The sequence below is a fragment of the Mchenga conophoros genome, linkage group LG20 (genome assembly GCF_057382185.1).
Source record: "Mchenga conophoros isolate Kocher_MC1m ecotype Shallow Benthic linkage group LG20, M_conophoros_male_GT1.1, whole genome shotgun sequence".
Lineage (NCBI taxonomy): Eukaryota > Metazoa > Chordata > Actinopteri > Cichliformes > Cichlidae > Mchenga > Mchenga conophoros.
This window is the reverse complement of record NC_140545.1, coordinates 28,975,251-29,002,873: the sequence shown is the minus strand read 5'-3', so window position 1 is coordinate 29,002,873 and position 27,623 is coordinate 28,975,251. Positions and strand designations below refer to the sequence as shown.

The 27,623-nt window shown below is 41.9% G+C and overlaps 1 protein-coding gene across 2 annotated transcripts in view; it reads left to right on the top strand.

Annotated features, from left to right (window-relative positions):
- The window catches only part of vps13d (vacuolar protein sorting 13 homolog D), a 73,055-nt gene that overhangs the window by 20,529 nt on the left and 24,903 nt on the right, over positions 1-27,623 (top strand). Inside the window, exons 21-51 of one of the 2 annotated variants that reach the window (XM_085261244.1) lie at positions 1,445-2,497; positions 3,757-3,847; positions 3,983-4,109; positions 4,209-4,389; positions 4,906-5,088; positions 6,356-6,509; positions 7,164-7,380; positions 7,854-8,025; positions 8,365-8,480; positions 11,288-11,512; positions 11,599-11,897; positions 13,868-14,001; positions 16,572-16,727; positions 17,981-18,167; positions 18,717-18,791; positions 18,879-19,079; positions 19,441-19,530; positions 20,962-21,102; positions 21,202-21,327; positions 21,794-21,868; positions 23,672-23,774; positions 24,031-24,183; positions 24,563-24,698; positions 24,828-24,875; positions 25,330-25,480; positions 25,661-25,877; positions 25,962-26,212; positions 26,299-26,490; positions 26,584-26,710; positions 26,832-26,974; positions 27,341-27,471. In XM_085261244.1, the coding sequence (XP_085117370.1) occupies positions 1,445-2,497; positions 3,757-3,847; positions 3,983-4,109; positions 4,209-4,389; positions 4,906-5,088; positions 6,356-6,509; positions 7,164-7,380; positions 7,854-8,025; positions 8,365-8,480; positions 11,288-11,512; positions 11,599-11,897; positions 13,868-14,001; positions 16,572-16,727; positions 17,981-18,167; positions 18,717-18,791; positions 18,879-19,079; positions 19,441-19,530; positions 20,962-21,102; positions 21,202-21,327; positions 21,794-21,868; positions 23,672-23,774; positions 24,031-24,183; positions 24,563-24,698; positions 24,828-24,875; positions 25,330-25,480; positions 25,661-25,877; positions 25,962-26,212; positions 26,299-26,490; positions 26,584-26,710; positions 26,832-26,974; positions 27,341-27,471 (5,655 nt within the window). Of the gene's footprint in view, positions 1-1,444; positions 2,498-3,756; positions 3,848-3,982; positions 4,110-4,208; positions 4,390-4,905; positions 5,131-6,355; positions 6,510-7,163; positions 7,381-7,853; positions 8,026-8,364; positions 8,481-11,287; positions 11,513-11,598; positions 11,898-13,867; positions 14,002-16,571; positions 16,728-17,980; positions 18,168-18,716; positions 18,792-18,878; positions 19,080-19,440; positions 19,531-20,961; positions 21,103-21,201; positions 21,328-21,793; positions 21,869-23,671; positions 23,775-24,030; positions 24,184-24,562; positions 24,699-24,827; positions 24,876-25,329; positions 25,481-25,660; positions 25,878-25,961; positions 26,213-26,298; positions 26,491-26,583; positions 26,711-26,831; positions 26,975-27,340; positions 27,472-27,623 lie in introns of both variants that reach the window. The other variant, XM_085261243.1, reaches the window with a different exon arrangement.

Genomic DNA, 27,623 nt, shown 5'->3' with positions numbered 1-27,623 from the left:
TGTGAATGGGTGAATGACTGAATGTAGTGTGAAGCGCTTTGGGGTCCTTAGGGAATAGAAAAGCGCTATACAAATGCAGGCCATTTACCATTTACTTCTAAACACATAAATAGAAAACACAGACTGGTGGTTTTTGCCTTTACAGATCACATAGTACATTAAGGAAAGCACAACAGTGCTTGCACATCAGTATTACAACAGAGCTGGGCCCAATTTCACTTTTTAACATAAATGCTGTCCTTACAACAATTCAAACCTGTACTTTACCTTTCTTTCTTTAAACTACTGTCAGTAGATGTTTCTGTAAAGTGTCCTTCACATCAATACTGAACAAAGAACCATGAAGTAGAACATTTTGAATTCCTTATAGTTGGAAAAATCTGTATTTCTATAAAAGAAAAATTCTAAACAACAGTAGTCTGACAATTACTGAATATTAATGTGTGAGAAGTGTAAACTATATTTAAACTAAATTTATAAACAAGATTACAAAAATAACACAGATAGCTTGATTTCCTCCATTAGTTTCTGAGCTGGTCTGTAACATGTAGTAAGTCATGTAATTTATCATATACAAAAGTTGCACCAACACAGAAAATGTTGGTCTAAAGGTCTAGTTCAGAGACCTGAGCTAAAAGCTGTGGACATCTATGAAGCAGTATTATGACCACAATAAGAAACAAATATAGCATTGATCATTTTAAAATTAAAGTGAAAGTGGAAGTTTGCCTAGAAACAGCTGTAATCTCCACATTTTGAGTTTTTTCTTAAAATAGAATTTTAACTTTATTCTCAAATTGATCTGTATTTGTTTTTTTTCTTAATGTGGCCATAATACTCTGTCGTAGACACCAGATTCCCCAAACAACTGATTTAAAAAATTCACCGCCCATGCATGTTTTTAATATAGAGAAAACTATACATAGAGACAAAAAACATTTTTTATTGTAGGCTATAACACGCTGCTGTAGAGTTGTGCATTTTAAGATAAAAATGGAATTCAGCTGCCAGCCACTCGTGTAACTGCAGTTTGTGGCACATCTGCATCATTTATATTTTTCAGAGGTGGAAAGGTGGAGAGTATTTTGGATTAATCTTCCTAAAATATACTTGTAAAAAGTTAGGAAGTAAGACTTTTGTAATTAAAAGCAATAATTTAAAAACCACAGTTTTTGTTTAGATGTAACTACCTCTCTTTTTTTCTAGATTTTAAAGATACAAATTTTAAACTGACTCTATTACTTTAATAATTTTGGCTTATCACAACATCACATGGTTACACCAAGACTAGCTTGACTGGCTTCACCTTTCCCTTTTGAGAATACTTTATTCCAACACAGCTGCACCATCTTCTGCTTGAGATGAAGTCGGATATAACATGCGATGGCTGTGCAAGTCTTACTGCTGGGTTATTAATTGCTTTAACATTTCATTCTGGTGACAGGTGTTCCTGTGCAAGCCTGTGTATGAACAAGTCCTCCAGACACTGGACAATTTGTCTCTGACTGAAGAGCAACATGTTACACCGAGCCAGCCGCCCACACCCCCACCACCAACACCTTCCTGCACCAAACCTCACCGCTTTCCCGACCCCCAGGGAGGAATGTTTGCAAGGGACCCTCCTCACTTCAGCTTCTCTCACATGTCACTTTCATCTCCTTTGCCTCTACAGTCAAACAAACATACAATTGACTCTTCCTCGTTCACTCAGCTAAAAGTCACCTTACATGTGGCAGAATTGCAGGTTAATCTCAGTGCTGATCTAACACAGGGGTCCCAGGGCTTAGTCAGTTTGCGCTTCCAAGATTTGGAGGGAGACTTTACCAAGGATCACCCTCATTTACTGGAAATCCAGCTGGCTCTTCGTTCCCTGCTCATGGAAGACCTTTTGGAGCAGAATCCCGAGTCCAAGTACAAACATTTGATGGTGTCGCGTGGAGCTCCCAAACCTTCCACCTTTAGTCCAAAGGAGTACCTTTCTCAAAGCTGTCCGTCAGCATCTAATGCTCTGTACCCAGTCATGCCTCGGTCACTGCCCGCTCACATGGAGGAGGCTCAGAATGTCTTCCAGCTGTACCAGAGGCACCCCAGCAACCCTTCATCTAGCAGTCGCAAATCCAAGAGGGGCCCGGACTGTCCCTGCACTCCTCCTCCTTCTCCGAACCACCACACACCCTCTCCTAACCCACCACCAGATTTTGATGAGTCATTAGTCCATATCAGTGTACAGCTGGTTGACCAGAACCATCCAGAGTTCAGAACGCGTTATGGGAGCGTAGGCCGAAGTGTGGACGTTGACTTTAACTGCCTGGACGTCTTGATCACGCTGCAGACCTGGGTGGTTATTCTGGACTTTTTTGGTGTTGGCTCTACTGCCAATAATCATGCAGTCAAGGTGCCTGTGACACCCCAGCCCGCGCCAGGAGAGGCTCTCTATGAGCCAGACAGCAGTGAGAAAGACAAAAGAGAGCCTGTCAACACCAAAGTTGACCTAAAGGTATGTCACATAGCCTGCTAAAAGTTATCAGACCTTATGCTGAATGCATATGGATTCAATAATTAAGAGATCCTGTATGAAAATATAGTCTGTTTATCATTGATGCAGGCTACATTGCTCTAAGGATAGCAATGTAAGGCTGTCAGATACAATTTTAGTGGTTTGTCCTTTAATTGGGCTCACCTGCCAAACGAATGATCATAGGTATCCGAGATTAATTTCAGTGATACAAAGAGCCCTGAGACACAATTCCATCCAAGAGTTTAATTGAAAAACAACTTATTTGATCTTTATGCCACTTAAACACAATTTGCATAATAATTTGGAATGTGGTGTACAGCATGTAGTCAAGTCAAGAACGTACTTAACAGGTAGGTGTATTATTTTCAAAGTCTGCAATCAAGAGATAGCATAATAATTCAAGAACATAAACTTCTGTCACGCTGCTAGAAATAAAAAAAACAGAAGGAAAAGAAGGACTTTGTAGCACAATGATAATAGGCGAGGGGGTTGCTGGGGAAAAACAGGGCTTATGATCTAAAGCATACCATGTCATTTGCTAATCATCTAGTAAACATACTAGCAAATTCATCAAGTGTTGGTTCATAACAGTCAGTCATGCTGTGAACCAACCGGAGAGACCTCCACAGTGGAGAGATTACACCTGGAACATATAGCCTTGCTGCAACCCTGATAATCACACATGAATACATGGGAGTGAACTAGTCGCATAGGCTAAAGCAGCAGAAGACCATGCCGGGTGCCACTCCTGTCAGCTAAGTAGGGGGTTAAAAACTGAGGCCGCAGTTTACAAGGGCTCTCCAAAAATGGTCAGAAGATTTGGGGGAAAAAAATGTTGGTCTTATGAGTTTCAGTTTCTCCTGCAAGATTTGGATCGTAGTCACAATTTGATCCATCCTACGTTTTATCATTGGTTCAGGTTGGCGGTAATGTAATGGCTAGATACTTTGAGCACCTTTGGGCTCTAGTGCAACAGGAGAATTAAAATCATGGATGCAGGCAAAACATTTGCAGTAACTGTGTGATGATGTCATATCAGCATGGACATGGATCTCTGAGGAATGTTTTAAACACTTTGTTCAATCTGTGTCAATAAGAACTGAGGCAGTTCTGAAGGTGAAATGGGGTCCACCCTACTACTAGCAAGGTGTCCTTGATAAAAGTGGCTGGTGAGTGTAAAGTGGCAATTCTGAAGTGATTTTTGTATTGCTAACCCCTTTCCGTGTTTTCATTCATAGGTTCATTCTTTGTCTCTTGTACTGAACAAGAAACTCAATGAGCTTGCCAAAGCAAGTGTGTCCAAATTATCTGCTCATCTGGAGATGTTTGGTATGAATGAATCTTTTTTATTTTATTTTCCATATTGTAAAAGCAAAAAAACAAACTGTGCATATTCAGATTTTATCTTATTACTATCGATTCACCAAAATGTATATTGTTGTTATATTTTGTCTGGTATTTCAGATGGTGACATGGCATTACAAGGAGCTTTAGGAAGTTTGTCCCTGAGTGACCTGACCCCACATGGTGATCTCTACAGAGAGCGTTTCACTACACAAGGAGGGGAGGCACTGATCTTCAATATTCTTAAGTATGTATCACTGCAGTGCTCGAAAGACTGTTCCTCTGTGCTAAAGGAATTAGAAGTATCGTGCTGTTTTTAGTCACCTGTGTGCTCTGTTCTCCTCAGGTATGGCCAGCCTGACCCCGACCTGGAGCGGGAATGTGACATCAAGGTGTCTTTGCAGATGGCGTCAGTGCATTACGTGCACACACAGCGCTTTCAAGCTGAGGTGGCAGCCTTCATCCAACACTTCACTCAGCTACAGGATGTGCTAGGCCGGCAGCGGGCTGCAGTGGAGGGCCAGCTTGTGAGTGCTGTCTGCTAGGGCTGCCGTCATGGAAAGAAAACAACATGATTTCTTTAGGCTGTAGTTTTTACAAACCAAATGTTAGTGAAGTTGGTGTCATTGCCTGTAGCCCCTTGTAAAGTTATGCATATGTTCTCCAGGCTGCATTTCATTTGGTTAGATGTAAAGACTCTTAACCAAGGAAAGACTTCAGTTGTCCTCTGTGGTCTTCAGGCCGTTTAGTGTTCTTGAGAAGGTTCGTTCCTTCTTTTGGAGAATGGACCACATTGTCAATTTGACCACTGCTAAAGTGGCACAGTTCACTCTTGGGCAGAGCAGGCTTTGTCAGTAACTACACTTTGCATGACTTTTTTTAATTGGAGGGGCACTAAATAAGCACAGGTGTTTACTTGTTAATTTTTTAATTAGATTGTGTTTTTCCATTACATTTCATGATAAATCACTGGAGAGATTGTGCTAACCAGTGGGGGTTTTGTTGCATATTGCTCATTCCTTCCTCCCTGTGTCTGTCAAAAGGTACGAGATCAGCCTCAGAGGGCATCCAGACTCCTGCTGGATATTGAGGCTGGTGCCCCAGTTATTCTCATCCCAGAGAGCTCCTGGTCACCAAGGCTCATTGTAGTCAACCTTGGTCAGCTGAGGGTGAAGAACCACTTCCTTCCTGCAGGGGCGTATGGGACTTTTTCCCTCAGAGACAAGGTAGAGAAACTGACCATGGCACATGCCTTTTTCCCTTCTCTGGTGAGTCATGCTTCTGGTTTCATCCATGCATGGAGTGATGCCTGCGCCCCATTTCTCTTCCAGTCTTTTCTAATTTCACCACATTTATTATTATTTAAATTATACGTTTAAAAAAAACAACATGTCACTTCACACACTAATGTACTATAAGTTAGTGATTGTCAAGTGTAGTTCAATTTCTGATTGGCTTTGGTGTTTAACCAGCTATTATGATGACTGTGTGCACATCATCACTGTTTTTTTGGAATGATGCTTATCTACGTGTGTGTGTGTGTGTGTGTGTGTGTGTGTGTGTGTGTGTGTGTGTGTGTGTGTGTGTGTGTGTGTGTGTGTGTGTGTGTGTGTGTGTGTGTGTGTGTGTGTGTGTGTGTGTGTGAGAGAAGAATTAAATCCCAGCAAATTCAAAAACAAGGATCTGAAATGGGACAATGCTTTTGATGTGGAAACAGGTTGTACTGTTTTTACAGTGCCACAAGTCACCATACTATAAATATCTGAATGATGATGTAAAGTAATGCCGATATGTCAATGATCGGCATATATTACATACTCATTTGCCTCACAAAGCTGGTTGTACAGTTATTGTTACATGTTACACTGACTAAACAGAGGTTACTCCTCCTGTCATAAATGTATAACACAGGGGGGAAAAAATACTCTTAAGGACAAATACATGGTTGATTGTATAAGTTTAACTGTGACCTAAAGAGATCCACAGATTAAATTATATAAAAATAATTAAGAATATTGTATTGTATAACCCGCCTGAAGACACGTCTTTACTCCCTAGGATTTTTTTAAATTCTTTTTTTGGTTTGTGTCTTGTCTCTGTTTTTGTTTCAGTGTTTTTCCCCCAGTTTGCATGACACTTTGGTCAATCTGTGTGTTGTTTTTAAATGTGCTTACAAAGAAATAGACTTCACTTAAAAATTAACAATTGGTGTTACTAAATTTTAGGAATTATGTTAGATTTAGGTTATTATGATAAAGTATTTTGAAAATTGTATTTGTTTTTCGTGTATATTATTTTCTAAGCTCTTGGTAAGCTTTTCCACAGTCCCATCTCATAAATATATATGTAAAACAGTTTATAGTGTCTTTTGCTTTTAGTTATTTTGGCATTTAACAAAAATATGATTTACTATTTGTGTGTGTATGTAGAAATCAATTTTAAAAGTACTTGGTGTTCAACTATACAGCTCTTTTCTTTTTCTTTTTTTTAAAGGAGCATGTCCAGAGTGCAGCAGAGAGGTGCAGTGATCAGGAGACGTGCAGAGTCTCCACATCCAGTTCGACCTCATACACAGGTTTCACCTCTGGGAGGCCACAAACCGTAAACACAGAGAAGACACCTGAGAAGGATGGCCCTCGCAGTTTAGGTCAGCATCTCTGTAGCTACTGTACAGTCCCAAAAAACAGTGAATGCAAATGCTCGTTAGCAAGGTGAGTAATTTCTGAGTTCTTAAAGCCCTCGATAAGGATGCACGGCCATTTCACACATCTCTAGCAGTCCTTGGTGTTTCATAGTGTTTGCAGGCCGTCATTTATGATAAGCTCTCTTAAGGTCCTACCACATCATTTTAATCTTGTTGAGGTCTGGACTTAGGTCTTAGACTGCATAACTTATGGCAAAATATCTCCACTTTCACCTCATCTATCCAAAGGACATAATAGAAGTCTTGTGCTTTGTTCAGCTGGAGCTTTGCAAACTTTAGCCCTGCTGCTGTCTTCCTTTAAGAGCGAGGAGACTTTCCCTAACTCCAAACAGGCCATATTTTCTGTAATTATACTGATATGAAACGTAACATTTAACATGTCAGTTGAGGCCTGTAGAGAAACAACATTGGACTGATTCCCATCATTCTGGTACAAGATTAATTTGTATCAGAATGATGGGAAGTGAAAAGAATTATGAAAGTAAGAGCAGCCAAAGGAAGCCATGTCATCTATTGAAGATGGTAAAGGCAGTGTTATAGAATTTGTCCAAAACACTATGAACCTAGCTGTATGTGGTGTGTCTTTATCCCCATTAGAAAACCATGTGTGCTTGTTGGACTGCATTGCATTGGACCTGCAGGAGATGGATATCTTTGCTGCAGAGCGTTTGCCAAGTCAACCTTTGGACAGTGGTGGTAAACCTCTTGAATATTCAGACCTGGTCTTTCCTTCCTATTGTGTCCGTCGCACCGGAAACAACCTGCTGAAAGACTGCTGCCGCCTCAAACTTAAAGTGGAGCGCAACCTGGACAAGTAAGCCCTGCTTTTAAATGCTCATAACAGACTTTCTTTTCTTTTTTCTTTAGCAGTGGAAGCACCTTGAGGTGACTTTTGTTGAGATTTGGCACTAAATGAATAAAACTGAATTGAAGCTGAATTGAAAATCAGTTTTCAGGGCATATTTTCACTGTCCATCCATTATTTTTGTGTTGTTTTGCTCCCCTACCGTAAAATAAGTCAGTTATAACTCAGGGCTATTAGGCTCACGAGCACCCAACTTTGGCTTTGTTGGGTTCTCCTCCAACTTTGAAGGATACTGAAAAGTACAGGCTTTCAGTACATCAAATATTTTAATCCTACACTCATTGATATGCTGAAGTTTTAAACATCAGCAACTCTCACATGAATAATGGGATAATGTTTAGAGAAAACCTTTTTCTGTAGCACATGCTAGAATTGTTTCAGTATATGACCATACTCATAATCCAAACCTGGTCCTAACTCAGAGAGCTCAGCCATGTGGTACCCGACATGTCCATCCAAGGCAGCCTGTCATCGGTACACTGCTCTCTGGATGTGGACCACTACCAACTTGTCAGAGGGCTACTGGAAAACAACCTGGGAGAGCCTATTGAAGAGTTCCTGCGACCCTACAACCTGCAGGATCCCAGCACCTATGTGAGAAAGCACACATACGTACACCTGAGCAGTTTACAGTGCATTGTAGTACATTTTTAAATAAGGATATGTCATATATCCTACAAAATATAGCATTTGCTGGTTTTTGATGTCTTAAATACTGCAGAACATTTACTCATTTTAAAAGCTGTAAAAAGGAGGTGATGTAGAGCGTAAAGCTGACATTGGAAAGTGCAGGGAATTCTTCAGGTGAGGCTACGTGGTGGGTAGTGAGGACAGCAACTACAATTATAGAAGATCTCATTGCCAGAATGGCAAAACAGATTAGCTCTTTTTTCATATTTCAGTTTGCAGACTGACTTTTTTCTCTCTCCCTAGACGGTGTTGAGTGGAGATGTTTATACCAACTTTTCATTCTTGTTGAACATGATGGATGTCAGTTTGGAGCTACTGTACAATCCCCAAAACAGTGAACACAAATGCTCACTAGCAAGGTAAGTCCTTTCTGACTTTCTATATAGAAGCATTTACAGCTATTTCACGGCTCTTTAACATATTTCGGGCTGGTGTTGTTGTGGAGGAGCTACAGCATTCCTTCACTTCACTGAAATTTGCAGGCAGTCATTTATGCGCAGCTCTCTTACAGCAATAGCACTTCAGTCAGGTTGAGGTTTGGACTTTGAGTCATTGTAGCACCTTGTGGGCGGGGTTTCAGCCATGGTGTTATACAGCAGGTAACATAGGTATGGTCACCATTTTTCTAAGCAAATATATTTCTAAAGGTGCTATTTTCACCAGATGTCTGTAACAACCCATCCAGTCCACACATGCAAAGAAATCCAACCATAGATGTCCAAAAATTATGCGACGGAAATTTATTTATTTAAAGCATTTATTGGTGATGACAGTTTCAAGAAAGCTCCTGTATAGGGAAACTAGTCGAATGCACTCCTCAAGTGTGATTTTGGCCCATTCTTCCACAGAGTCTCCAAATCCTAAACTCTGAGCTTTAGCATTTAGATTTTCAATTAGATTCAGGTCAGCTGATTAGCTGAGCCATTAGAGCAGCTTTATTTTCTTTCTCTAAAACCAGTTGATTATTTTCTTGGTTGTGTGTTTGGGATCATTGTCCTGCTGAAATGTCCACCCTCATTTCATTTTAATGGCAGCAGATTTTTAACAGGAATGTCTCTGTACGTTTTCCATTCATCCTTCCTTCAGTTATATGAAGTGGTGTGTGCTGAAAAACAGCCCTACCTCCAGACTTCATGGTATGGTGTTTTTGGGGTGATATGCTGTGCTTTTAGACCTCCAAACATCTTAGCAGGCTATAGTTTCCCAGTATTTCACAGGCTTTCTTCAGCAATGGAGTTGTGCGGTACAGGCCATGGAGATTGAGTGTGTTACTTGTTGTTTTCTTTGAAACAATCATACCTTCTGATTCAGGGTCTTTCTTAAGCTCTCCACAAGGGGCCCTTGGCTCTTGCACAGCTATTGCGATAATTCTTGGTGGATGTGGAAGGATGTGTGCCTCTGTGCAGTTTCTGTGTGTGTATCTGTTTGGCCAGTCTTGGGTCCCTCTGGGACATGGTTTAGAACGGTAACAACCCCGTGATGTAGGTGCTTAGTGGGTGGTTGCTAGCCTGCTCCCTGGTTCGGTCACTTAGGCCTCTCTGTTGTGAGGTGAGAGCTGCGGCAGGTGTCAGGCAGTTCTTGGGTGGCTGGTGTCTGGGGCCCCTTCCTTGGCTCATGCTGGGGACAAACGCTCATGCACAGACAGACACATTCTCTTGTATGTTTGTTATTTCCTATCTATTTCCTATCTTATTCATAGCCTTTCCTTTTTTGTTTTCTTTAGGTCACGAGCAGTTGTCCAAGCATTTCACTACATATCGTACTGTGTATGACTGTGTACGTGACAAATAAAATTTGAATTTGAATTTGAATTTGTTTACCTCTTTTTAACTTGTTTTGTGACTTTTGTTGCCCCTTAATATGTTTTGCAATAATAAGGTCACAAAGGTCGTGAGGGTCATGGCTTTCGTTGTCATGACCCCCTGTTCTGCGTGTGTTCAATACTTTTTCCGTGTCATTTCTCATTGCTAATTGCACTTAATTTATGGACATCTACAATTTGATTTCATTGCTCGTGTGGGTTGTATGGGTTGTTACCACATCTATTAAGAAATTCATGTTAATAGCACCTTTAGACATATATTTACTTCGAATATCGATGAGTGGTTAAACATTTATTTTACCAACTGTAGATTTCCTGCTGTGCTTGGGACCATTATCCTGATGGATGACCCGGTTTAATTCAAGCTTTTATCTGTGGGAGACGAGGCCTCACATTTGGCCCTAGAATTTTTGGTACTGAGGTTCGTTTGTTTGCCATTTTGGACACGTGACAATGTGGGATCAAGTGAACCCACATTCTCTAAGCCTGTGTAACCTCAGTTACACAGTTCATGCAGGCTGGCCAGTTACTCTCTGAGCGGAAGTGAAACTAAGGGTGCCTCAAACTGGAAATGGAGACTGTTTGTCTTCAGAGTAAATGCTGTGCCTAAGGAACCATGTTGGCTGCAGCACAAAGGCACAACTTTTATTTTGAGATCAATCTTCTTAATCTCTGGTTTGCGTCACTCTTTCTCAAGATGTACTACTGCTTAACTCGTAGTTTGCAGACAAACATAAAAAGCTACCGGCAACTGTGGCAGTCTGCTAGCAATCAAATCAAACACTTGGCGCTTTTCTGGTACAGTACCTTCTTTGCATTCAAGGTCACCTACCAAAAGCCAGAAACCTCCAAAAACCTCTGCCAGCCTGTGGGGGAATAGACATTTTTCCCTAGCAACTGGTGCTTTTATCATGTCCATTATGGTGGACAGTGCTTGAGATATGTGCACAGATTGTTCATGGTCTCCATACTTAGTGACTGCAAGTGGCTGCAATGTAGCCCATCACCGCTCTAGCATTAAGCTAACAGTTGGCATGAGGTGTGTTGATATGCTGTATTTGGTTTTCTCCAAACGTGGCACTGTGCATCATAGCCAAACTTCTCCAGAGAATTTTAAATCATTTGGTATCATTTTAGTTTGTGCACCAAGAAGAAACAGAAGCTATATGTCTTCTTTGATTTCCTAGAAACATCAGCTAAAAGTTGCAACTTGGGTTTGGTCATCTAATATTCGATGGATGAAAAACTGTGGTGGTGTTCGAGGGATTTAAATTGTTAATTTTTTTTACAGGGGAGTCTGAAACTATTCCATTTCACCCTTTTGTTTTTATTTTTCTTGCAAAGGTTCGACTTCCTTAAATCAAAGCTGCTCTTTGAGAGTCTCTCTAATGGATCCAAGTCTGTCAACCTGGTGTCTCATTCCCTGCTGGCATATGACACTCGATACACCGGGTTAAATAAAAGAGCCGGTGAAGATGATGGGGCAAGGCACAATGTATTTGATTGCATTCTCCAGGCATCCAAAACAGGCACCAACCGGGCATCCTTACAGCTTGAACTGCATTATAGGTAACACTGGAGAACATCTTTGAACTGGAAGAAGTGGACATTCTAGATAATGTTAGTCACTTACATTATGATCTCCCTTTCTACAGATCCACACGTGAGTCTTCCAGCTTCACAGTGGTCCTCAACAACCTCAGGGTCTTTCTCATCTTTGACTGGGTCCAGCTGGTACAGGACTTCCTGCAGAAGCCGACTGAGAAGATACCCAGTGATGCCAAACATCATCAGCGCTGGCCTAGTAACACTAGCACAGATTCAGGTTCCTGTACCATGGCCAGTACAATAGGAACTGTTATGCCAAAGACAGTCAAGAGTGGGGTAGTCACCAAGAGGTCCACAGTGTCGGTCACCCAGGAGCGCTGCCTTGAGATCAAGATCAACGTCACAGGTCAGACATGAAGAACAAAGAAAGAAAACTGTGTGTGCTCTTATATTGAAAAGTAGTCAAAGTGTGGTTGTTGGCACACCAAAATGTAGCTTAAACTTCAGATTACAGTGGCTACACACAGTACTGTAACTAATGCTACTAGCAGTCTAACAGGAACAAGTTTGTTGTTTTTTTTAAAGATAGTTTTATTTTTTAATGAATTCAGAAATACTTCCATTCAGCAGTTGTATTTTCACTGCATCTACAAATGAAAAGAACTGCAATGAAAAGTGATTGATTTTCCTCCACTCATTATATGGAGCTAACTACTTCATAAGACTGTCCTTTAGTGCTTGTGACATATTGGGAAAAGATTGCTTGGTCTCTCACAGTCAGGGGAGAAATTATTTGAACCCCTACTGATTTTGTAAGTTTGCCCACCAGTAAAGAAATGGCCAGTCTGTCATTTCAATGATAGGTTTATTTGAACTGTGAGAGAAAAAGAAATCCAGAAAAATGCATTTTAAAAAAAGTTGTAAATTAATTTGTATTTTGAAGGAAATAAGTATTTGATCCCCCATCAATCAGCAAGATTTCTGGCTCCCATTTATATTTTATACAGGTAACAAGCTGACATTTGGAGCCTTCTCAGCTTGTTACCTGTATAAAAGACAGCTGTCCGTAGAAGCAATCAATCGACCTGCACCATGGCCAAGACCAAAGAGTTTTCCATGGATATCAGGGACAAGATTGTTGACCTACACAAGGCTGGAATGGACTACAAGACCATCACCAAGCAGCTGGGTAAGAAGGTGACAACAGTTGGTGTGATTATTCGCATATGGAAGAATCATAAAATAACTGCCAGTTTCCCTCGGTCTGGAGCTCCACACAAGATCTCACCTCGTGGAGTTTATAAAATAAGAACTGTGAGGAATCAGGCCAGAACTACTCGGAAGGCCAGAACTACTCGGAAGGAACTCCATCAAACATGGAGGTAGAAACATGCTTTGGGGTGTTTTTCTGCCAAAGGGACAGAACAACTGCATCACATCAAAGGGAGGATGGATGGGGTGATAATCACCTTCCTTTAGCCAAGGTACTGATAATGGGCCGTGGGCGGTTATTCCAGCATAACAATGATCCAAAACACACGACCAAGGCAACAAAGGATTGGCTCAAGAAGAAGCATATTAAGGTCTTGGAGTGGCCTAGTCAGTCTCCAATCCCAGAGAAAAGCTGTGGAGGGAGCTGAAGGTTAGAGTTGCCAAACATTAGCCATGAAACATCGATGAGTTGGAGAGGATCTGCAAAGAGGAGTGGGACAAAATCCCCCCTGAGGTATGTGCAAAACTTGTGTCCAACGACAAGACACGTATGACTTCTGCAGTTACCAAAACAGGTTTTGCTACGAAGTACTAAACCACGTTTTGCAAAGGGATCAAATATTTATTTCCTTCATGAAGATGCAAATTAATTTTTAACTTTTTTGAAATGCATTTTTCTGGATTTTTTGGTTATTGTCCTGTCTCTCACTGTTCAAATAAACCTGCCATTAAAATTATAGGCTGATCATTTCTTTGTTAGAGGGAAAACTTACAAAATCAGCTGTATACCCCATCTCCTTTACATGACGTGCTGTATTTCTCTCACAATCTTCATGCACAACTTAGTTGCTGTATACACTCCCATTTTAGAATGCTATGTTGTTAACAATTATTTTGCATAGTGTTAAAAAAACAGGACTTGCACATCGGGCAGTCACTGGTCAGACAACTAAAACCTTTTTTTTTTATTTTTACATTTATAGTTTAAAAAAAAGTCACATAATAACTTAAATCTCACTGAAGAAAAATATATTTGTGTAGCATTTCATCTCCTGCATTTGTAAATTATGCCAGGGCTTAGAAATATTTTGGGTTATCCTAAAATACCTGACCTGCATATTTTACTGAGTTTGCCATTTTAAATATTTGCCATTTGATTTACAGGAACAGAGTTTGTGGTTGTGGAGGATTCGTCCTGCCTGGATACCAATGCCATCATTTTAAAGGGCACCACTGTCCTTACCTACAAACCCCGTCTGCTGGACCGACCCTTCTCTGGCAGCCTGGCAGGAATAGAGGTGACAGCTGAGACTGCTAGTTGTTGTACTGCTGCTCATTTATCACAGTTCTTTTATTCAGTTCAAAGAGATGATGTTTAAAAATTAAAACTCATTAAATGATCTAATTGTGGTATTAGTATTATGGCTCTACCAAAAAGTTCATCTGGATGTAGCGCCTTCAGTGGGAGAAGTGGGGCGACCGTGGGTCAGGGGGGTGGGAAGCGTATCTGTAACTGGAAGGTCGCCGGTTCGATCCCCAGGCTCTCTGTCCTGGTCGTTGTGTCCTTGGGCAAGACACTTTACCCTACCGCCTACTGGTGTTGGCCAGAGGGGCCGATGGCGCGATATGGCAGCCTCGCTTCTGTCAGTCTGCCCCAGGGCAGCTGTAGCTACAACCGTAGCTTGCCTCCACCAGTGTGTGAATGTGAGAGTGAATGAACAATGGCATGGTAAAGCGCTTTGGGTGCCTTGAAAAGTGCTATATAAATCCAATCCATTATTATTATTATTATTAAGTGTTTCATCACTTATCCACCCATCAGTAACAGTCAAAGAGGCTATTTGCATGAAAAGGGAAAGACAATCTCTGAATTGAGGAGGGGGCTTTAGGGTACATCTGTCACCATCTTACAATGCTGTGATTGCAACTATTCCCCAGCTCTCTGTGAATGGTACTCATGGACATTAATCAGTTGAGATTGATCAATGGTCTTTGATCAGTATTTGCTGATCAATGGTCATGATGCATATTAATGATCAAGAAACTACCTCACAGCACATTGTTAGTCAGTGGTGCTAGTTTCAGTCAATATACAGGGTGGGCCATTTAAATGGATAAACCGTAATAACATGGGAATGGTTGGTGATATTAAAGTCCTGTTTGTGGCACATTAGTATATGTGAGGGGGCAAACTCCTCAAGATGGGTGGTGACCATGGTGGTCATTTAGAAGTCGGCCATCTTGGATACAACCTTTGTTTTTTTCCAATAGGAAGAGGGCCATGTGACACATCAAACTTATTGGTAATGTCACAAGAAAAACAATGGTGTGCTTGGTTTCAACGTAACTTTATTCTTTCATGAGTTATTTACAAGTTTCTGACCACTTATAAAATGTGTTCAATGTCCTGCCCATTGTGTTGGATTGTCAATGCAACCCTCTTCTCCCACTCTTCACACACTGATAGCAACACCGCAGGAGAAATGCCAGCACAGGCATCCAGTATCCGTAGTTTCAGGTGCTGCACATCTCGTATCTTCACACCATAGACAATTGCCTTCAGATGACCCCAAAGATAAAAGTCTAAGGGGGTCAGATTGGGAGACCTTGGGGGCCATTCAACTGGCCCACGACGACCAATCCACTTTCCAGGAAACTGTTCATCTAGGAATGCTCGGACCTGGCACCCATAATGTGGTGGTGCACCATCTTGCTGGAAAAACTCAGGGAACGTGCCAGCTTCAGTGCATAAAGAGGGAAACACATCATCATGTAGCAATTTCAAATATCCAGTGGCCTTGAGGTTTCCATTGATGAAGAATGGACCCACTATCGTTGTACCCCATATACTACACCAAACCATCCCTTTTGTTGGTCCAACAGTCTTGGAGGGATCCATCCAATGTGGGTTAGTGTCAGACCAATAGCGGTGGTTTTGTTTGTTAACTTCATTCACATAAAAGTTTGCCTCATCACTGAACAAAATCCTGTTCCAATTTTTATTTTGCCCATTCTGCAAATTCTGTGCGCCGATCTGGGTCATCCTCGTTGAGATGCTGCAGTAGCTGGAGTTTGTAAGGGTGCCATTTGTGAGTAGCTAATATCCGCCGAAGGGATGTTCGACTAATGTCACTCTCCAGTGACATGCGGCGAGTGCTACGCTGTGGGCTCTTGCTGAATGAAGCTAGGACAGCCACTGATGTTTCTTCATTAGTGACAGTTTTCTTGTGTCCACATTTTGGCAAATCCAACACTGAACCAGTTTCACGAAACTTAGCAAGCAGTTTGCTAACTGTAGCATGGGAGATGGGTGGTCTCGTACGGTGTCTTCCATTGAAATCTGCTGCAATGACCCGGTTACTGCGGTCACCAGATATCAACACAATTTCGATCCGCTCCTCATGTGTTAACCTCTTGGACATGTCAATGGCTGTGAACAAAGAGAAACTTGTAAATAACTCATGAAAGAATAAAGTTACGTTGAAACGAAGCACACCATTGTTTTTCTTGTGACATTACCAATAAGTTTGATGTGTCACATGGCCCTCTTCCTATTGAAAAAACAAAAGTTGTATCCAAGATGGCCGACTTCTAAATAGCCACCATGGTCGCCACTCATCTTGAGGAGTTTGCCCCCTCACATATACTAATGTGCCACAAATAGGACTTTAATATCACCAACCATTCCCATGTTATTACGGTTTATCCATATAAATGGCCCACCCTGTACAAATGTTCTGTTTATAAGAATGAGGAAACCAGCATTCAGCTGAAACTGCAGAAGTAACTTGGATGAGTGAGTAGGTTAGCATATGAAAACTGCTATCAACTTCAACTCCTTTGATTCTGACGAATTTTGTGACACCAGGTGTTCTCATGTCGGCTGGGCAGCGAGCAGGAAACTGCACTCTCCATCATCGACCCGGTCAATATCCAGCTGGAGCTGTGTGGGAGCCCCACATACCAAAGCAGTTCAGGTCTGTTGGACGCCTTCAATGTAGAGGACATCCCACCGCTGCTGGAGGTTAGAGGTTTACAATCAACCTATGTACAGTAAACTAAGGTTGGGAGTTACTTGCAAGTTCAACATATTTTCAAAAGAGACATAGGATAAGATATTGCATTACATTGGCAGGACGCCCCGAAGATTATTAACTCATTCACTGCCAGCCATTGGCAGTGAATGAGTTAAACCCATTGACTCATTCACTGCAATTGACGGCTATAGACGTCAATGGCAGTGAATGAGTTAAGAATGCCTTGTTGTCCAGGCTGCCTGTTAGTGCATAGAAATGGGCAAGATTCAACTTTAATGACAATGGCTTTGGAATAATGATGACACTTGGTGATTAAAGCTGGTAACTCGAAATGCACATGAAGCTAGCTGTACTGTATTTTTGGACAATTTCCTTAATCTCAACTCAACCTTTGCTGCCTCTATGTCAATTGTCAATGGAAAATTGTATTTAGTAGTCAGTATAATCTTTTAGTGATATAAGTTTGCTTATGGTAGGATGCTGTTTGTAGTTATTTGGTAGTGACAGGATGTGTGATTTTTAGCAGGCTTGGTTCACCCCCACATCCTGGGAGCATGGGAGAGGTCGTACCTTGTTTTATTGTTTTAACGTAGCTATGTCTGTTTTAGTCTAAGTGCTTTAACTGCTGGACTTCCTCACCGTGCCATCTAGGGTGGGGGAGACTACCCTCTTTATGACCAAGGATGTACCTTTTGTGCTTTCATGTTATATGACCCTTTGATCAACACACACACACACACACACACACACACACACACACACACACACACACACACACACACACACACCACACACACATACGCTCAATGGAGTATAAATAAAGACCGGGGCAGTTCTCTCACTGGAGTCTCTTAGAGTGGAGGCTGCCCTTGCTAGCAAGAAGTTCTGTGTGTTTCTCTTCTCTGAGTCTTTACTGAAGAAGTGTTTTAGAACATTTTCCCTAACATCAATAAAATTTAATTCACATATCATTTCCATTCATTGTTTATATTTTTGTTAATGTTTGATAGCTTCAACTAGTAACTACATAAGTTTGTGAAAAAAATATCAGTGACGCTGAGCATGGCTGGTAAAGACTTGTCCTACGATTGAGGTTTTAGTTTTGTCATAAAATAGTTGAAGTTAGAAGACATACGTTAAAAAGAGCTTTGAAAGCAGATATGGAGTATTTCCCAGTATTTCTTCACAGAATGTAACATTATGGATTACCAAGTTAGCTTTGGATCTGATTTTCTGGCAGATTCAGTTTCCAGCTCTAGACATCCGTCTGTCCTACAACGACATACAGCTCTTCTTGGCCATCACCAAGTCTCTCCCTACTGCCAGTGCCCCACTGCCTCATGTCTCTGACACCACTGCTCCCCCCACCAAAGGAGCCAGCCCTGCACCCAAAGACATCTTCAGGCAGAAGACTGAGTCCCTTATAGGTATGCTGTACAGATTTCATAGATCAACATAATGCATTTAAGTTTCTTGAAGACATTTCATCTGACAAGCTTCATCAGTTCTAAGGTCAAATGGAGGAGAGTCCCAGATTTTAAGCCCTATGGGAGTGTCCCCCAAGAGGGTCAAGGAGCCCCTATTGATCCTCTGCTTAATCACACTAAGCCAAGGTGAGAAAACTTGTGTGGGTCACAATCAGCCAAGGTTTTGGGTGAACCCACTGTGAAACCTAGCCCCACCCTATCATGTGATTTCCTGAGGTCAAATGGCCCAGGATGTGAGTGGGCGTTAAGACTGGAACTCTCCACCAGTTGCTATTAGAACTGAAGAAACTTCTCTGATGAGAGGTGAAACGTATTCAAGGAAACTTAAAGAAATCCACACGCTTTTCTTTTCAAGCTCCTTGGATCAGTGTGCATGTATACACATAATTTTTTACATTATTACCTCATTCCTGACTTTTTAGATTGTATTTTTAGTTGCACTGATTACTGATTATATGCTGTTATTCCTCTAAAATATGTTTCCCTCAGAGGGTCAGCTAACCCACTTAGAAGACCTTGGTTTCAGGAAGGAGGACTGCAAAACAGCCCTGATCCACTGTAAAGGTGAGTGAGACTATTAAAACTGGAAGTAGATGAAATGCTTAACAATCTGTGCAAACCTTCCTAAAAATCCAATTATTTGTCCATCAGGTCAGCTGGATCAAGCTGCAACATGGCTGCTGGAGAATGCTGAGAATATAGCAGGTCATCATCGAGCCAGGGCTAGCTCTGGGACCAGCAGCCACTCGGCTCCTTTGTCAGGAGTGGAGGTGAAGGCTGATAGCATCTGCATCTGTTTCATCGATGACTGCCTGGACTGTGACATTCCGCTGGCAGAACTAACCTTTTCCAGTAAGTCTCTCTAAATAATGGTTGTTACCAAAGACATTTAAAATTGATTAGTCAGCATCCAGTAGTTTAAGCTCAAGTGGCACATTTTAATCTTACCTCAGCAACTGCTGCTGAGCAAAGCCATTTATTAGATTCACTTAGAAGTTACTGTTCTCGTGCCCACTAACATGGGCTGCTTGTGTTCCAAATAATGTTGGACAACAAAATTGAAAGCGCTTCTTTTATGTTATTGGAGAAAATACTTTAGTATTAGAAATTTTAGACCTTAAGCATAAGATGAAACAGGTAAGCACCTTCACTAAATCCAATGAACAGCATCCACCTGTTTCTCAGCCTGATCTCAGAGTCTTTGTCATTAAAGGACTTTACGTGCTGCAGCGCATTGGTTCCATCCATGAAGGCAACGCTAGCTTCACTCTGTCTGGAGACTACTACAACAGAGAGCTGTCAGGTAATAGGATTTACTTACTGCATGTTTACACAATATGGTGAACATTCTTTGTTTCCTACATCTGTGTTTTTATGTTTATGCAGATTAATCAAAAGTAGTGTCTCAGTAGACTGTTATTTTCAGAGTTTGACAAGAGTTTTAATGGCATTGTAAAATGTATTAGGATGTTTCACAACAGAGTTCAGAACAAGGTGACCTCAATCGATCTCTCTCTAGATAGATTGAGAGAATCTATCTCTCAATCTCAGACAGAGCCTTGCCGCCAGCTAGCTATCAAGCTAGTGGGTAACAGACGTCTCCGAAAACGTCGGAGCGCTTTTGAAAATATGTGGTGTCTTGATAAACTGAACAGATACTTGAGGTTTACACAGCTACATTCTCGCCTGAAAATATGTTAAACGTTTATTTTGTGACCCAGAAAGTATAATAAGAGTAATATTAAAACTAACTAGCTGCCACCATTGTTGGAAACTGAGCTGGGCTGCGCTATGAATTCTGGGACAGAGCTGCTTCTTCTTCTTCGGGGTTTAACGGCAGCTGGCATCCTTGTACATGCAGTGCTGCCATCTTCTGTTTCAGTCCGTTATTACGCTCTTAAATCCCACTACTTATTCCTGCGTCTTTTGTGACCTTACAAAGCTTCAAACGACGCGTCGACTATTAAATCAGTCGTCGACGATTTTGATAGTCGACGTAATCGTGACTAGTCGACTAATCGTGGCAGCCCTAGTGTGAAACTCGTGTTTACTTATTTTACAGCCATTAGAAAAACAACGGCTCTTCATTTTCATGTTGTCAGCAGGTTTGTATAACAGAATCATGTGCACCACGATCAACAAAGTGAGTCATGTCAAGTGCAGCCCCTGTAGGCAGGCCAGGCCTCTTCTCTTGTCACTGCACACTTTGCTCACAGGGGGGGACTGAGGCCTAGTGGAGGACCCAAGAGTCCATTAGGGTGGAGTTCTAAAGGTATAGAGCTACAACCATCAAAGCTCATCCTCCTCTCTGATCTGAGAAACTCAGATTCCTTCTGGCTGCTTGTTTTAAGCAGCTCTTTAAAATGGGCACGTTACTGACAACAGAATGCTCTGAATGCAAAACCAGGATTTGTGAATTATATTGTGTAAATGAGAGAAAAACATTCATTCACCCAATCATCCATTTATCGAGGAGCAAGGGCTTGACTTTAACATTGTTCCCGAGATGAGAGAAGCGACTTCCACAGACAGTCCAACCTTATAGTAGAAAGGTATAACAGAAGAATATAGAGAGCCAAGAGTTGCTATAAACTTTGACATAATGCTAGATAAGCAGAAATAGGAGCTTCAGTTCAGGCAGTATTTAGCTCTAAAAAATAATAAGAAATTAATACTACCATGATACTGCATACTGCACAGTGTTTTGCTAAGTTGATCTCTGTCTGCGTGCCAGGCTGGGAGCCCTTTATTGAGCCCTGGCCCTGCATCCTTTCGTGGCAGCAGCAGGCCGCCGGTCGTCTCCATCCTCCACGTCTTAAGATGGGGATTCGAGCCAAGCAGAGACTGGACATCAACATCACGTCTGTCCTGCTGGGTAAGTAAGGAGGGACTTTCACACAGTGTTTCCAGTTACATTGTTAAAATTGTCCCACATGGCAGACCTGTGGCTCATGTGTATGTCTGGCCTTTTCAGAACAATACACCACCACCAAGAGCTCCTGGATAGCTGACTACTGTAATGAGGAGGACCAGCCCCCCCAGACGTCGCCCCCTATGCCCTGGATAGGCTCTTCAGTTGATCCACCCAGCTTTGGGCAAAGTAAGTTACAGCAAATCGGTAACACCTAATGGACTCTAGAGCTTTTTTTTTTTAATGCGTAAAAGAGAAAATCCAAAAACCTGAAATCGCCTGAAAATCACCTGAATGGTAAAGTGGCCGTTTCAGGTGTCATCAGCACTCAGGTGTCATTATCAGTACAATGCTAACACTGCACGACAAGCTGCATGACATCTCCAGTCTTGTAACTTTGTAAAGCTGAATGAACAGTTACATTGTGTTCTTTGAACCGTTTTTATTTGTATTGTCAGCTCAGACAGTACTATGTAAGATTGTTGCCAGGGTAAGAAAACAGAAGCCCGCCTGTTATCCTAGTTTAGAAGCTGGGTGTTGGTCGAGAGATGATTTTCAGTGCATTGCTGGTGTTCTTGTTTGAAGGATAACACTAACCCTCTTGTGTGTTCCCTCTGCATGTGTCTCTGTTTCAACTATCTGTCTCTACTATCAGGTGCGCCTCTTGCTCACCTTAGAACTAGGAGCACAGCCAGCTTGACTTGCCTCGAGCAGCAGATTCATTCCAGAGGTACAGTTCAGATTAAGCCACCCACTCAGCTTCCTCAGTAGCATCAGTACCACAGTTAGGGATTTTTTTTTAACTATTGGAGTGCTGGTGAGGTTCTTGTTTTGCATGCCTGTCTCTTTTAGGAACCACATACCCCATGTGTTTCCACTGGTACACAAAGCCAGCTTTTTCCTAAGCTCTGCAGACCTTTTGTTCTTCTGAGTAGTCTCTTTATTTCAGTACTTGTAATTCGCGTTAGTACTTGTACTAAACCTGTGAAGCTGAATTGTAGCTGACCTGATGTCAGCATCGCCATGATTTCACTGGCACCTGCTTCGTGCTGGGAATCTATTTTAGCTACTAAACCCAAACTGTTTTTGCTCAAAATTGCCACAAGTTGTTTAGAAGTGAGAACAAAATGACTTCTGTTGGATAGCCTCACTTCATCCATTGATCTGTCCATTCGTTTTCTTAACTCGATCGTGGCTCAAGAGTTAGGAGTTCGCCTTGTAATCGGAAGGTTGCCGGTTCGAGCCCCGGCTCGGACAGTCTCGGTCGTTGTGTCCTTGGGCAAGACACTTCACCCGTTGCCTACTGGTGGTGGTCAGAGGGCCCGGTGGCGCCAGTGTCCGGCAGCCTCGCCTCTGTCAGTGCGCCCCAGGGTGGCTGTGGCTACAATGTAGCTTACCATCACCAGTGTGTGAATGTGTGTGTGAATGGGTGGATGACTGGATATGTAAAGCGCTTTGGGGTCCTTAGGGACTAGTAAAGCACTATATAAATACAGGCCATTTACCATTTACCATAACTACTTGAGCCTATCCCAGTCATAGGGCAAGAGGCAGGGTGCACCTTGGACAGGTCCCCGGTCTATTACAGAGCTAACACTGACAGGCAGAATCACATTCGCAGCTGCAGGCAATTCAGAGTCACCAGTTAACCCAACACAGTGTCTTTGGACTGTGGGGAAAAGCTGTCGTAACCAAACAACACAGAACATGCAAATTTTGCAAAGCTGAATCTTCTTATCACTGCATCACAGTTTGTTGTGTGTTCCCTTATTATACTAGGCTCAGTCAGATTCTGACTAGCACCAAAATGATCGTACTCTATAAATTATGTCTGATATCAGTATTAAAAATGCCAAACTACAGACAAGAATAACCAAGAAGCCGACTTACAGCAGAGCCGCTCCATCTGTTCATTCTCTCTCACTCTCATTTCTCCTCATGTCTGTTACCTAAAGCTTTTAAATAAAAAATGTGATGTTTCCAGCTTCTAAGTGAGTATTGTTAAGTTTTTTGATACCAAGTGAAATGCAATACTTGGTGCATTTCAGTCTCTGGTTGTGGATGAACTGCTAAAACCTGTTCTGGATGTAAAACTCTCTTGCTTGCACACATCACTCCTTTTGGCCGTTGATCATTAATTGTTAATACTGTTATAGTACTCAACCATACAAACAACATGCATACAAAAAAATAGAAATGACTTGGAATGGAAAAAATGTGTCTAAATGTCTGCATTTAGAGTTCTTAACCAAAAAATAAACCCATTTAAGTCTAGCTCTATCTGCTCAGCAGCGCTACAAACATTACTGAGGGATTCAAAATAATACTGCAGTTGGTATTAGGATGAACCATTATTAGTTCTATGTGTTTTATTTATATATATTTAATTTTATTGTTATCCTTTCTGCTCCCTATTCTCATCCGTCATCCACTTAGACCTTCTTGTTCCAGTAACCCATCTGAATATCTATCTTTCTATCTGTCTGTGTATATGTATATACACAAACTCTGTTTTTAATTCTGTTTCTGTCAGATGTCAAGTTGTCTAAGAAGAGGCAGCCCTTTGTCCCCTATGCTCTACGCAACCATACTGGATGTACTATGTGGTTTGCCACTATGACTACAACACCCACCAGGTAGGTGTAACCATAACGATCTTAATGCATACAATCTGCAGAAACACCATGTTTCATAGAAATGAACTGCCAACAAGTGAACACTGACTGTACTCTGACAGTTCTGTTAATGCTGAGTGCATCAGTTTGCTAACACCACAACTTTCTCCGTTTGGGTTTAATTTGTATCTAATGAAGCATGAATTTACACAGCAAAGAATTGCCTCAGCCACAAAGAATAGACAAGTACCTGAAGCTCTTTACATGTTTCCCACAGGGTAGCACTCTCCCACAGCAGTAGTGCAGACTCCATTTCTGATGTCCACAGTTCAGGATCTGATGACAGCCACAATGTGAGCCAGTGGAGAGAGGTGCTGCCTGGGGAGGAGATTCCCTTTGAGTTTGAAGCCCATGAGAAACTCCGTCATCGGTACTGCTCGGCTTCACGTTGCATCCAGTGACTCTGTTGACTGTCTTAATCTTTATTCCTCCCGGTTTGATTATTTGTGATAACACAGCAGCTTAACTGTGCTATTAATAAGCAGCTGTCTGAAATTAAGATGTTGTTAAGAAGCTGTCTACTTTGCTCAAATGATGATATGCAAGAAGAATCTGAATGATATTTGGTTAGTGTAAAGCATTTCACATTTGCCTTTTTAATCAAAAGAAAATTATCAGTACATTAACAGGGTGAATAGCAATTTGGTTGAGGTAAATGAGCTCCAACACGATGCAGCTCATATTTTTAGATGGTTCATCTCTATAGAGCTACGCACCCTTACTGTGTATCACTGCCTTTTTCAATACAGACACACTCATGAGCTGAAACTGCACCAGCTGCTGGTTCGTGTATGTGGATGGGAGCAAGTGAAGCCGGTGTCTGTGGACAAAGTGGGCATTTTCTTTCGTTATGCAGCTCCAGACAGGAGCAGCTCTTCCAACACTGTGAGCGCAACTCAAAAACAGAATTCATATTAGTAATGCTAAGGTTTTCTGCCTTCTAGGGTTGGATGTTTTTTTGTTGTTCCTTTTTTTCTCATCTTAAATATTTTTTGCTCCTTTACTTTCCCACAGGTCGGCAGCCCTATCAGCAGGACCAACATTATCCACCCACACGTTTACGTAAGTATGCCACATCTTGTTTCCAGATTAGTGAACAGCAGAGAAGGCAAGCATTTTGAAGAGACTCTAAAGCTACAGTAACAGCGTAATGCTTGTTACGCAGCAGGAAATCAGACTGTGAACAGCTCTGTCAGTCTTTAGTCTAGTCAGGTTTTTCACAGTTTTCAAATGACTGGCAACAAATAGCAGCCCAGTATAATACATGACAAAGGATGATCTAGTATAATGTACCTTGTATATTGTTGATTATGATCTAATACTACAAATAAAAAAAAATGAAGTTCATTGGAGTTAAAAGGACAAAGAAGCTGAAGACAAACTTCGCTGCATTTGTCAAAGTAATTACAAAGGTTCTAAGCTGTTCTCAGAAGTTAAGAGACTCTGAGTGTGAAGAGATGGACGACTTTGACGTGACTGTTGCTAATAATACACCTCATACTTAATGGCTCCTCAGTTCTCTGCCCTGCCTCCTGTGAGAGTGGTCTTCTCCATCACAATGGAGGGCAGTGCCAGGAAGGTGGTCACAGTCCGCTCTGCCCTCATGGTCAAGAACCAACTGGATGTTCCTATGGAGGTCAGACTGGATAGCCCCTCCGCGCCTGACAGTAAGACGCTGCTCAATTTCCCATCTACTGTAGGGTCATTTATTTTATCAACTATCCAATCAACCACTGATTTATCCTATTTTTAATTATGTTTTATTGTATGTAGTTTGGGTTATTCTATGTTATTTTCTTGTCTTCTGTCAAATCCTTCTATTTGTGTGTGCGTGTGTGTTTTGACAGAACCAGTAGTGTTGCCTCCAATCCTGCCTGGCCAGGCCTTGGCAGTCCCCCTCCACTTGACCTCCTGGCGGCTGCAGTCTCGGCCTAAAGGCCTGGGCTTGTTCTTCTGTAAGGTTCCTATCCACTGGACCACGGTGGAGCGGCCTGGAGAGATCAGCAGCAGTAAGAGGGAGTGTCAGTCAGCAGACTTTGATGACAGCCTCAAGCTCAACTTCAGGTAGATCTGGTCAGATGTTTTTGCTCTTTCTTCTTGTCTCGCCTGCGCTCAATACCATTCTTAATGTTTCTTCCTGTCTTGCAGGTTTTGCGTGGTCATAAAAAAGGAGAACTACCCAGACCAGCAGCCTGCCAACAAATACGTTTCTGGCAGTACAAAGCAAATCTATCGACAGCCAGGGCACACGATCTACCTTCTGCCTACCATGGTGCTGGCCAATTTGCTGCCCTGTGACATCAGCTACTACATTAAAGGAATGTCCATTAAAGGCTCATTGAAGCCGGGAAAAGAGGCTGTGCTCCATGCTGCTGACACCTCACAGAACATGGAGCTGGGTGAGCATTAGCCAAACATCAGCTGGTGTTTATGTCATAAACTTGTATTCTCAGTCTCCATGTTGATGATGTGCATCGTTCTTTAGGAGTCCTGCTGGAGAACTTCCCTGTGTGTAAAGAGCTGCTGATTCCTCCGGGAACTCAGAACTATGTAGTGCGCATGCGGCTGTATGACACCAACAAACGTCTTCTTTGTCTCACCATTCGCATCATTTTACGAGCACAAGGAGCATTAAAAATCTTGATTTCTGCCCCCTACTGGCTTATCAACAAGACTGGTAATGTTTTCTGAACGCAATAGTTACTCTGATTATTAAAAGCAAACATTTTCCCGGAAGCTTCTGTTCTCTAAAGCCGGTTTTATCCCTCAGGTCTGCCATTAATTTTCCGTCAGGACAATACCAAGACTGATGCAGCAGGCCAGTTTGAGGAGCACGAGCTGGCCCGTAGCCTCAGCCCGTTACTCTTCTGCTACACCGACAAGGAACAGCCTGCCATGTAAGTGTGTGCCATAAACAACAGGGATTCCACAGTAAGCCTCAAGTTCTACCCAGCAGGTATAGAATTTGATTCCTTCATCCTTACTTTCTATTTATTTCCCCATCTATAATGATCCCAGGTGTACAATGCGGATTGGTAAAGGGATCCATCCAGATGGAATTCCTGGCTGGTGTCAAGGCTTCTCCCTGGATGGAGGAAGTGGAGTCAGAGCAGTCAAAGTGATCCAACATGGAAACAGGCCTGGCCTCATTTACAACATAGGCAAGTTGGTCTATTCACAATCGGTGTGAGCTGAATGATTGAATGATGTCCGGCAGATTTTATCATAGTGTGTTCGTGACCTCTCTGGATGATTTGCTGTCAGTACTGATGCAACAAATTCATGGTTACATTTTAGATGAGTTAATATTTTTTCTCTAATTATTTTCTTAGTATTCTCCCTCATTTTTTTGATCAGTTTTGAGTTATTTTGTGCCTTGTAAATAGTGGCCTTTTGCCCTGATTCTATAGTTCTGTGCAACAAGGATCTTTCTCCTGTTCCTAAATGTCGCCTGTTACAGCACTCTCTTCTCACTACCCCAAAATATAATGTCAGTTCATTAACTGTTCCCTGTCTCACTAACACAGGTATCAGTGTGCGCAAAGGAAAAGGACGCTATAGAGACACACACATCGTAACCTTTGCCCCACGCTACCTGCTGGACAACCGATCTACACACAAACTGGCCTTTGCTCAGAGAGAATTTGCAAGAGGAAAGGTGAAAGAAACTCTGGATAATACTTATTTTATTTTTTATTTATTTTGCACAGGTGTTTTAGAGTAGTGGCAGCTTAGAGTGATCTTTGTTTCATACTCCTCTCTATCATTCCCTGTCTACTTCTTTACTCTGACCTGCAAAGATACGATACG